General features: G+C 32.7%; 1 protein-coding gene across 3 annotated transcripts in view; it reads right to left on the bottom strand.

Moving 5' to 3' along the window:
• PPFIA1 (PTPRF interacting protein alpha 1) overlaps positions 1–12,319 on the bottom strand; it is a 54,030-nt gene that overhangs the window by 23,313 nt on the left and 18,398 nt on the right. For all 3 annotated transcript variants that reach the window (XM_058161527.1, XM_058161532.1, XM_058161538.1), the window contains exons 3-14: positions 10,956–11,057; positions 8,672–8,836; positions 7,757–7,831; positions 6,699–6,800; positions 5,634–5,855; positions 4,777–4,923; positions 3,641–3,775; positions 2,751–2,834; positions 2,109–2,240; positions 1,568–1,630; positions 984–1,063; positions 714–861 (exon numbers count right to left, since the gene is read on the bottom strand). In XM_058161527.1, coding sequence (XP_058017510.1) covers positions 714–861; positions 984–1,063; positions 1,568–1,630; positions 2,109–2,240; positions 2,751–2,834; positions 3,641–3,775; positions 4,777–4,923; positions 5,634–5,855; positions 6,699–6,800; positions 7,757–7,831; positions 8,672–8,836; positions 10,956–11,057 — 1,455 coding nt within the window. The remainder of the gene's footprint in view (positions 1–713; positions 862–983; positions 1,064–1,567; positions 1,631–2,108; positions 2,241–2,750; positions 2,835–3,640; positions 3,776–4,776; positions 4,924–5,633; positions 5,856–6,698; positions 6,801–7,756; positions 7,832–8,671; positions 8,837–10,955; positions 11,058–12,319) is intronic.

Raw genomic sequence — 12,319 nt, 5'->3', positions numbered from 1 at the left:
TGAGTTATTGAAGTATTGTAAGTAATGAATAGCCTTGTTTAGTTCATGAATTGATGTATGAACATCAATACATATTAACATACACATGGATTGAACTCTGCACAATTTTACTTTTGCTAAAGTTATATTTTTGCAATTTATATTCCTATCTGCCTCCTGCATCAAGACTTGCTCATAACAGCTGCTTCAAATGCATGTTTTTAAATACAGAACCTGAAATACATAGTTCTCAATCATATAGCAAAACAAGCTACATGGAATGTTATTTACTTTAAAATAAAGATATTTCAGGGTAAACACTCTTCCCCAATATAAAACAATAAAAACAACAATAGCACAGTCCAAGCCACCTATACACAATGGTATTAGCACAGTTTCAGACCAGATAAAAAGCAGACAAATCTTTGAAGACTTATATCAATAAACTGAACCAGTTTAGTCTGATGGTTAATGCAATAGACTAGGAGCAGGGAAACCTAGTCCTGCTTTAGGCAAAGAAACCAACTGAGTGATTCTCAGCCAGTCACTTTCTCTCAGCCCTAGGAAGATAACAATGGCAAATCACTTTTGAAAACATTATCTAGAAAACTGCATGGATTTCTCCATGTAGTTGATAGGGCCAAGACTGACTTGAACTTAAATTAATAAGTATTTTTAAAATGGTGCACTAGCTTAATCTATTTTGAAAATTAATTGCTTAAATTCCAACTTACCCTTGAAGGCTCATCTCGCAGAGCTGCTAAGCGTCCTTTTTGCGGACGTCTTAGAACTGAGGTGCTGTAGGAATCTGTCTGATTGTCTGCTATAACTGAAGGTGCCAGTGGATATCTAAAATCTGGTACGCTACCTAAATGTGGCCCTCTGAAATGAAAACAGATGCACATTTAGCATTAATAATTATTGTCCTAAAGTTAGTTGTTGACAGTGAAATGAATTAATTTAGCACATCTTGAATGTAGAACTATTTTCATCAATAATTATACCTATGATGAAGGGCAGGGGCTCTGATCCTCAGCTGGTCACTTTCAGCCCTTATTGCTTCAATGTTTACTACCAACTGATCCTGTAGAAAAGAAAGATTATTCACATAACTTAATGTTATATGTGCATACTTTTTTAAACATATCCAAATGTTTTAGATAATTCTAAATTTTAAATTTGAATGCCTTTTGAATTAAAATTAAAATATATTGTGTTATCACTCAAGTACTCTTCATTCTTTCATTATTGCTACTATAGCTATGAATAATTTACTGGTTCATCAAACATAGGTTTTGAAAAAAGATTAGTGAAGCAAAACAGTTAAGATCCACAATCAACTACAATTTTTTTTAAAAAAACTTATAATTACAAACCAAAAAATTCACAATTTGTGCATAATTATAATGGGTTATTATGTTTGGGCTACTACATTATCCTTGGCATGAAACCCTTAAAATTATGGAAAGTGAAATATTATTGCTAGTGCAAAATGACTGCAACAAAAAGGCATAACATATTAAATTTCACAAATTTCTCATTTTTATTTTTGTTTTCATTACAATTTAAGACAACATTTTCATTTTACCTTTTCATTTTGAAGCTCCTCCACTTGTTTCTTGGTACTTTCAATTTCACGGAGAAGGGAATTCTGATATTAAATTTAATGCAAAAGTTCGTTAATACATAGAGCTGTTAACATTTGGTCTGCACTTTTTAAAAAAATACTTTTTACTATTTTACTTTTATGATGATAAAATACTTAATTCTGCTATTTGTTTTAGCTGATATATATACTCTGCACCCTTTCTGCTAAACAAGGCCCTATGCTTTCTACTTATTTAAAAATAATATTATTCATGTCTTGATCCTGAGATCCTAAGTTTCAGGATAGGAAGATGCATGATAGTTAATTCAGTGCATTGTATAAGTAGATATAATTGCTTTTAATTGCCAATTAGAAAGGAGAGATTGTAGCACTAGATTGTCATCATTTTTATCTATCAACAGCTATGGATAGATGGATATAGACAGACAGAACTTTATATGTTTATAGTTTTACAAATGTTTTATCAACTTATCAAGCATCCACTGCACTTGAAGCAATATTTATTCATATTTAAAATTACTTTATCTTCCAGAGCTGCCATTCTTTCTTTAAGGTGAAGCTGAAGTCTCTCATTAGATTCAGATAAAAGTTTATCAACTGTATCAGATAAACGTTTATTATGTTCTTCATTCATCTTCTCTCTTTGTCGAGCCTAAATAAGAGGAATAGGAGGAAAGGGCAGTAAAAAATAAATAACAAGAATGAGAACCACTTAATGTATAAACCTGTCTCATCCCTGGATTTTTATCATTCTCTAATAGGATTTATCTTTGTTTTTCCAAACATGATACCTAGCAAATTTTATATCATTACCATCTACGTTAACTCTTTTGAAAAGCCACAAGAAATAATAATTAGTGGAAATAATAGGCATTAGTTCATATAGTCACCAAATGCCAATCCTAATTCAAGTGAAAACTGTTGTGGGATTTTAACATTAATATTTAATTCCAGGCAGCTGGTTCTGTTCCTACTTAACCCTTTAGTGCTACCTAATTTGTTTTTTACTGGTATTTCATGCATACTCCTAGACATGTTTTACCCACCTTATTTTAACTTCATGTAAGTTAGTAAACTATGCTTTCCTCTGCCAACCTGAAATTCATCATTGATTTTTTATGTCACAGAAAAGAGACACAATGTCATCACTGTAATGACATACCCTCAGCAGTTCTTGATTTTTCTCTTCTAGCTGTGTTTCCATTTGTCTCAATCGTTCTTCAATGTTTCCGTGTCTTTCTTCAGCCTGCCATTTTAAATAATACTAGTAATTAAAATCTAAGAATGCATCAGAAGAAAAATATTAGCAAACAAGCATATCATGCTGTATGAGACTGCTATTTTTGTTCACACACTGCAAGATGTTCAAGATATATTACTGCCAAGGCTGGCAAAACACAGTGGATGAATTCATGCATCAAATGAGCAATTTATTTTCTCACCCCATAACATCTTGCTATGATGATTGAAGCAACAGGAAGTCTTGACAAAAAAGATACCTTTGCATTATGCATCTCAGAAAAAAAACTCTATTATCTTCCCCACATTCATTTTAATGTGTGAAGTTTTTTTAAAAAAAACAACAACAAGCAGTAGCAAGCAGAAATAAGGACTTAAGTCCTTTGTGTAAATTCTACCTTCCTAGACTGGGAAGTATATTCGAACAGATTAACATCTTTAGTTGCAGAATTCCAAGAAGACAAACAGTCAAGCTACAAAAATAAGGAATAGAATGGTTGCAAGAAAAAAAGGAAATGAAGTGACATCAAGAATTTACTTTTAAATATTGGGTACAAAATTGTTGGAGTACTTAATTTATCCTACTAAGAACTGGATAAAGTTTCTAAGACAGTATTCAAATCAGGCATAAAAGGGTATTTCAACATCTTAAAAGCAATTAAAAACAATGAACTGCTATACAAAGGATTAGAAAGCAAGATAAACAGAGACTAGATCAGGCAATTTGAATTACCTGGTTAAAAATGAAATGCAAGAAACCCCCAATGATCAAGAACCAACTGTTTCTTCTAAATATATATCATAACAGCCTACCTTAGTAAGTGCAGCTACTCTCTGAGCCAATTCAGCCTCTACTTCTGGCAGAGTTTCAGCTTTTCTCAGAGTTTGCTGCAATTTTTGTTCAGCCAGTTCCAATCGTTCTTGTAACTGCCTATTCTTGTCTTCACTCTAGAAGCAAAAATAAAGTTGCTTATAGCAACAGCTGCAGACATTATTCTGTGTGACATTAGCAAAAAAAACCTTGTGAGCAAATTGACATGTGAGATCATACAGAACAGTTCCTGCGTAATCACTGAAATTATATACAACACAATATTCAAAAGCAGATTTATATATGACCATTACAAAATGTACATTATTCTATTAAAATTATGTTTAAAAAACTTTATTTTGTCTGCCCTAATTGAATATTGGGATTCAATTTTACTGGGTAAAACTGAACTTTTGCAAAAGTGCTATGGATGCCACTGCAAAATATTTAAATTCCTGTCATGAAAGTGTTATTATAAAGCATAAAGATAACAAAACATTTTTTACTAAATGCACACTTAGGCAAAACGACACTTAAAAACCTGAGTACAAGGCAAATCCTAAATAAAAATATCACAGATTTCATAATAAAAAGACAAACACTCATTGAATGCACTCACTCCATGTAAATCCTAACCTTTGTAATTATCTTCTGTTATCCAGCCCTGATTTTGCTCCCCATGAGGTGCTTTATCTCCTTCAGACCAAAACCATCTAAGCTTGTGACAGCAACTAATGGCAAGCAGCCACCTTATTTTTTTCCTCTTTCAAGTTTAAAAGGCCTGCTAATTCCATCCTGAAAACACCAAGAATAGCCATTCCACGAAGATCTCCTCAGAACTACCAAAGAAGCAGCATTTTTGTTGAAGGAAAAATATAAAATATGGAAAGGATGCAACCTTCTTATAACTACAAAACCTGAGACAATCCTCAATTTTTCTAAGTTTTCAGATTTAAACTGTTCCCTTTCCTTTCCACAGAGGATTTCATTTATAATTATATTTCAAAAAATGGGTAACATAAAACATAAATTTTATCCAAGTCAAATTAGTTGAATTATTAGGTACACCCCCCTCCCGATCCAGAACTTTTAGTATTAATTTAGGAAAACCTCAGTGTTATTTAAATAATAAGTTTACCTGTCGATGCAATGAATCTTTGTTAGCAATTTCATTTTCAAGTTTATCATTAAGATCATGCACAGATGTAGCTTCACGTTGTGCAGCGAGGTAGCGTTTTTCAAGAGTTGTAATTCTTTCTTCCATATCTTCCTTCTGAGCCATTGCCTAAATTAACATTGTCAGAAACTTATAGAAATATATTCCCCCTCTATTATTTGTTTAACAGGTTGTCTTAAAAAAAATAATAGCTTTTATTACAGAGACCCAAGGGAATGATCCAAAGAACCATACTGGGTACAATTTGTAACAACTGCAGCTTTCTTTAATCTTACATATCTTAAAAACACTTTTTGATATTTGAGGAAAAATTGAAAATAATTGCATTTTGGAAACAGAAATAAGCTATTTAAAGGAAACCTCCAGAAATTCCATGAGAGGGGACTCTTTTAGTGCCAAAATTTTATTTTAAACATTGCATATGTACCAAGTACAAACGTTCTTATTCTTCTTAAGAGGATGCATAATAGAACATCTTTTTTTTAGGATCCATCAATAATTAACATTACTGAGCTGGCCAATTTTAGAAGACATAATAATATCAATAGACATGAATATGCTGAATTAACATTGTTTTGTGTGATCATCATACTGATTCACATGGCATGGAAATCAAGAACCATAGATTTTTAATAAAAACAACAACTATAAAAGCAGTTGTTCTCAGGTTCAGAACTTATTGATATAGTTGATGGAAATATCCTAAACCTAGTGCTTACATCAGACTATAAGACATGCTTTAACTCATGGGGAAAACAAGTACACAGAATACTGAATACAATTAATTAATTTAAACTGTATTAAAGTCTTATTCTTACCTCTCGTACATCTCTTTGCAACTTTGTGTTCATTTCTTCAGATTTGATTAGATCTTTTCTAGCAGTATCAAGATCTTCTTCCAGTTCTGCTACTCTGTTAGAAAGGGCAGTGATTCTCTCTTTCATTTGCGACTGTTCTTTAGTTTGCTTTTCTATGATATCTTGAAGTTCTATTACTTTAGCAAGATCTTCATCATGATTCAAAGAGCCATTGGAAGATCTCTATTTAGAAGAAAAAAAAGCCACTGTTAATTTTAAAAAACTTTTAACACAATGAAAGCATAACATGTGCCATATAATTTTTCATACTGAACCAGAGGTCCCCAATCTTTCCAGCTTGGTGGCCCAGTGTGAGGGGGAGGAGATACTTCCATGCGAGTGACAGAACTCCATCTTACCACTTACAGCTCCACTCGCGGGAGCGTCAGGTGCTTGTATAGCTCCACTCGCACAAGTGGAACTGCACACACGCACACACTTACACACACTTGCATGTGCACTTGCATGTGTTCATGCAAGCGACAATCACTTACGAAGCTCCACATGTGTGAGTGGAGCTGTGTGCCCAAGTGCCTACCAATCACGTGATCAGAATTGCATGTGCTAGTGCCCGTTGCTCACAAAAGTGGAGCTACATGCACATGCATGCTCACACACCACTCGCATAGCCCGGTTCTGAACTGGCTACTACCTGAGCCACAGCCCAGGAGTTGGGGACCCCTGTACTAAACCAGTGATTCAAGTGAAAACAAAAAAATTCTTATACTTTTCAGGATTTTTTTTCCCACTGTGGAGTTCTGGTCCTCACTCAGAAATTCAAGAACCAACTCAAAACATTTTTTTGCCTGAAAATGATATTTCTCTTATTACTTGAACATCCTCTATTAAAGAATGGTATTGTATATGGATCAAATGATCAAGAAAATAATACATTAAAATAGCTTACTTGCTCTTTTTTTCATTGGAATGGTTTGGAGAAATAAGTTGGATTGCTCCATCATAAACAGATTTTATCCTCTCAAAAAATTGAATAAAAAGGCTAATGAAAAGATGCTTTTAACATACCTTCCCATTAGTGCTAGGTAGGTTCTCCTGATCATGATTAATATCAGGCATTCCATCAGCTTGTGTTCTTTTTTGATTGTTTTGTTCTTTCAAAATCATTAACTGGAATAAAAAGAATAAAATACTATATTAATTGATATGCTGTAGTTCAAATAGAAAAAGGAATGTTTAACCAATATTAATTATTTGCAGTGATAATATTCACAAAATATATTCATGAATGGGTAACAATGATAGACATATTAATGACCTTGATTTTAAAGAATTATGATCAATTCCTATAATTTATTCAGAAGATATTTATCGAGTAACAAGCCTGCCTTTAAAACATAATACAAAAAAAATCTAACAATAAATCAGCAATTGTCATATATTTAATTAATAAACAAGATTGGTCAATTGATTTTTAAGGTAAGCTAAAACATTTCAAGTATCTCCTAGTAAAAACTGATTCCTTGATGAAAAAAGGTTCCATGAAAACTTAATAGCTACACAATTATGAACCTGGACAGGTGATTTTTAGAATTCTGAAATAGTTCAAGAAAGCGGTAGTGGAAGCTTGCACATTTTGTAAGCTGGAGAAAATAATTAGTAGTTCATAAACTACAAACAGGAAAATATCAGAGCATGCCTTTCCAGTCTAGTCATCCAGGTCCCTGCTGAAGGACCTGTGGAATATCCTCCCTACATAAATATATGTAGTTCCAACTGTACTGTAATTGCAATGTTAATTCCATAAACAAGTTAAATCTGTTTTATTTCACTGACTTTTATTTGACTTTGCTCACCTGACTGAGGTACATCTACTTTTGAATTTGATCTTCCAGCAAGGTATTAATTTTACCCATGAAATCTCTCTCACACACTTCTCAAAACCCCCCAGTTTTGGTCCTACCTATTTCATACTACATTATATCACTAGCCAAATTTCTCAAGGCCAAAGAAATTGCCAAACAGCCCCCAGTTACAAGTAAGCTTTCCCTTCCCTTGATAAGTTTTATACAAACCTGATGGGTTTGTTTGTTTTTTACATTTGTAGTTTACTGGAAATAACTTACCTCTTTGTGTGTAGTACCTAGTTCTTCCTCCAACAAGCTACATCGTTCAAGTGCTACTCGTAATCTTTCTCTTACCTAGGAGATTAAAGTTAAGATATAAACACCAAACAATTCTGCTAGCATTAGATGCTGAAATATTCAGTAACTACCAAGAATAAATTTATATCAGTAATGTTCGTGAGTAGGAATAAATCTTAAAAACAACACAAATTGTCAATACATTTCTTGTGAATGGAACCATCAAGTGATTAAGCAAACCTAATAATAACACATTATGCATTTTCTATTACTTTTGATGGCAGTATGTTTCTGCAGCAGAAAGGCACAATGGGATAGATTATATGGTATCTTTTTAGACTAGTCATATGGCCAATAATTATGAAAATGATTATGAGGTATTATGAAAGCTGTAATTCATCCATGGAAGTACTGAAGTTTGAGCCTCCCCATAAACTTCGTAACTTAGATGAATTATTTGTCAGAGCAGAAATTTCAATTAATGCCAATTAGTTGACATTAGTTGTGATTTATGTCATGTACCAGAACAGAGGCTACATTAATAATAATCTTTGCCTGAATAGAAATAGAAGGGCAGTATTTATTTTTGCTTCATTTCATGATTTAGACCAACTTACAACACCCATTTTGAATTTTGGTCTATTGATATACAAAGAAAACAAATTACATAAGCAATAGATGTTTAGTCTATATCTCCATTTAAAAAAAAAAAACTATTAAAAAAAGAGCATTAAATGCTCTTAAATGAAAGAACTAATTTTTACACTAATAAAGTAATAGTTACTGTATGTTTTTAACATACATATTGGGAGTTACTGTACACTGCCTAGAGTTTTCTTGAAGTTAGGCAGCCTTAATGAATCATTTCATGAAGAGAAAACATTAGTAATCATTTACCTTTTCATCAAGGGCTTTGTGATGTTCAAATAGAGACTTTAGTGCTTTGAGAACTTCAACTTCACTAGAAACACCAGCTGGAGATTGAGCTTGTCTTTTTACTACAGTCATTCTTAAAGATCTTTCATGCCGGGAGACAAGGCATTCCAAATGTTCTAGCAGTAACTGAAAATCAAATGCAATTACATGAGAAAAAAGCAGTATATATTGAACTGAAGAAAATAATATTCAAACATATTTCACTATCAATGAGACACAACTACCACTTTGTTTCTGCTTCTCTGTAAAGCTATGCAAGTTATATCCAGTTATTATATATTATCATTTTTGAAGCTGAACATAACTTACAGAAAAAATGCACTTTCATAATATACACAGCAATCTATTCATTATTCAAAACTATGAAAATCTACGCTTTCATTTTTTCTTCTATTTTTAAAAAAGCAAGTATCATCCTAGTCTAGTCCTTAAGTCTTATTGATGTCTGAAGACCAAAAAAAAAAGCGCACAAAAATTTGCTCATCTAACCCTGAATCTCAGCAATGCAAAGAAAAAAAATACGTTTGTGTTTATCTTCTTAATCTATGTAATGGAGAACATGATAATGTTGAATGTTTCTGATTTAGTTGCTGAAGTTATCAGGTAATCCATGACTTATGATTGGTCCCTTAGCAACTGTTTGAAGTTCTGATAGACCACAAGTATGGCATTTATGAAATGGTTTTGAAGTTCTGATGTCCACACAATATGTGATCACATTTTGGGTTCTCACCAACTGCCCTGTATCTATGGTCAATTGCAGCACCCAGCATCTGTGATTTACAATGTTTTTGCCAGAAGCCAATGGTTATTGCAGATTTCTGGCAAAACCCACCCCATAGCAAACCAGGGATTTGTTTAACAACCATGACATTCACTTAATGACTGCAGCATTTGCTTAAAGACCACCAAAAAAGTAATAAAATTGGGTCTGGTCATGTGGCAACCCACTTTATGACCATCACAATTTATGACCCAAAATTGTGGGTGACCTCATGGAGGTAAGTCAAGGGCTACCTGTAAGTTACCTTAAAACTAGGAAGAAAAATCACATTAAAATATGCAATAACAATATAAGTATAATAATATAAACATTATTTGGTTTTATATACTTAGAGATGTCAATATAATTTACATAATTTTTTAATACTCTACAGAGCATATGAATACAGCAGACATTTCTCCATGTCAGAAGCTTTACTTGTTACGAAAGAACTTTGTTGCATCACTTTAAAGCAGGGGTGTCCAAACTTGGTCCCTTTAAGACTTTTGGACTTCAACTCCCAGAGTCCCTCAGCCAGCAAAGCTGGCTGAGGAACTCTGGGAGTTGAAGTCCAAAAGTCTTAAAGGGACCAAGTTTGGACACCCCTGCTTTAAAGTGAGTGATATTTGGGGAGGAGGAATTTAAAAGTTAAATTACTACAAAACTAACTTATACAAATGCATTGAAACTTTATTAGGGAAGCCTATAATCATGTACACTTTTATATTCATTGTTTTAATATGAAGTAGCTTGTTCACCTACATTCTTTTTAAAAATGGGCCATTTCAAAAGAAAAAAAGAGTGCCATTTAAATATTTGTTATAAAATCTGACTATATATGTACCATCTTGAATACCTTTCTTTAAAAATATATCTCTAACACTTAATTCCTTTGGATAAGTAGAAATTGTTCTGAAAAGATTTATCACCAAATTTTGTGCTTGACAGATTTCAGGTTTCACAAGAGTATCAGGCAGTGCATGTAAATCATGGATTGCTAATCTCTACTTTGAATGATTCTGCATTCATTAAATAGTGTTACACCCAATGAAGTATAAATTCATGACAGCTGGTTGAGTTTACCTTTCTCATATACATATTGTGTAATAAAAGTCTGGATTAATAGGTTAAGATAATGACTGCAAGGATCAATTTTGAGTCTCTTAAAAAAAACTGAGTTAAAAAATCGCTGAGAGACTATATATTAATAATCTGCAGTTAGAAAGTCAACAGTTTTGGTGCATGAAAAGCATTTTTAATAACAAGGCAACAAATTATCCTACAGAAATATTATGCAAGATAAAATACATAGTCTTGATACATGGAATGTTTTTCTTATGGGCGGAAGTCGCCGAAATTAAGGCAAATAAAGAAAACTAATAATTTTATTCACTTATGGAAAAAAAAATGCATGTAAGGTTCCATTTCAAGAAAAATTCCTAGCACAAAATACAAACAAATGATACCAGAAGATGAACTGACTCTTGTATTGTTTCTTTCTGCTTTCAGTTCTGCAATTTCCTCTTCCCTTTCAAGGAGTTGCTCTCTGCATATATTAAGCTCTTTAGTAAGTGCTGCAAACTCCTGAAAAATATAAGCAAATAATTATAAACATGTACTGCAATGTGCAGTATATACAGCAATATAATATAGATAACTTTGACTGAAGTTATACTAAAATAAAATACTATTCAGGGTATCTTAATATCACTTCTAGCAGTCATGATTATTCTTTATAGAGCAGCACTCAACACTAGCCATTCTATTTCATCCAAGCCTTCTATTTCTAAAGTTCGGATGAAAATCACTAGGGAATCCCCAAGTTGAAAGTAAGTAATGGTAGACACTTCCAAGGTCCCGTCCAACTCTGTTACTGTTAAAAATGTCAAGCAAACAGCAAAGTGTATGTTATTTACCTGGAGATCATCTCAACTCAAGGGCATGTTTATGTTTTTAAAGAATAAAGAATAGCGATGCTAATATTAATATTATTCTAAGTATGTAAACTGAATTCTATTATATGTTGTTGGATCATTCTGGCATACACAAATATTACAACTTTGAATATTATTAACAGAATTATCTTATACACTGAATTGCCTTATACACTGTAAGCCGCCCTGAGTCTTCGGAGAAGGGCGGGGTATAAATGTAAACAACAACAAAAAAAAAAGAATTATCTAACAGAATTCCTTGTTCTATCTACTGTACAAGACTCAGCTCGTTTTCTGTTTTAAAACAAAGTATGATTTCTGGACAAAGAAATTGTGACAGAAATTACAGAGTTAGTAAATAGTTAAAAATTAGATATCTTCTCACACAAATTGAGGAAGAAACAGGAACTGGACGTCAATGAGAAAACTTTTCCCATAAAAAAAATCAGTGATTGGCCCAAACTCATCCAATAAACAGTTGTAGCCAAGATAAAATAAATTTGATGATGAATGAACCCAGGCAGAACAATCCATTTGTGGAATAGTTAGCAAAACTAAGCTTGATATCACTTATAGAATAGAATAGAATAGAATAGAATAGAATAGAATAGAATAGAATAGAATAGAATAGAATAGAATAGAATAGAATAGAATTTTATTGGCCAAGTGTGATTGGACACACAAGGAATTTGTCTTGGTGCATATGCTCTCAGTGTACATAAAAGAAAAGATACGTTCATCAAGGTACAACATTTACAACACAATTGATGATCAATATATCAATATAAATCATAAGGATTGCCAGCAACAAGTTATAGTCATACAGTCATAAGTGGAAAGAGATTGGTGATGGGAACTATGAAACGATTAATAGTAGTGCAGATTCAGTAAATAGTCTGACAGTGTTGAGGG

The sequence above is a fragment of the Ahaetulla prasina genome, chromosome 1 (assembly GCF_028640845.1).
Source record: "Ahaetulla prasina isolate Xishuangbanna chromosome 1, ASM2864084v1, whole genome shotgun sequence".
NCBI lineage: Eukaryota > Metazoa > Chordata > Lepidosauria > Squamata > Colubridae > Ahaetulla > Ahaetulla prasina.
This window is presented reverse-complemented; position numbering and strand designations above follow the sequence as displayed.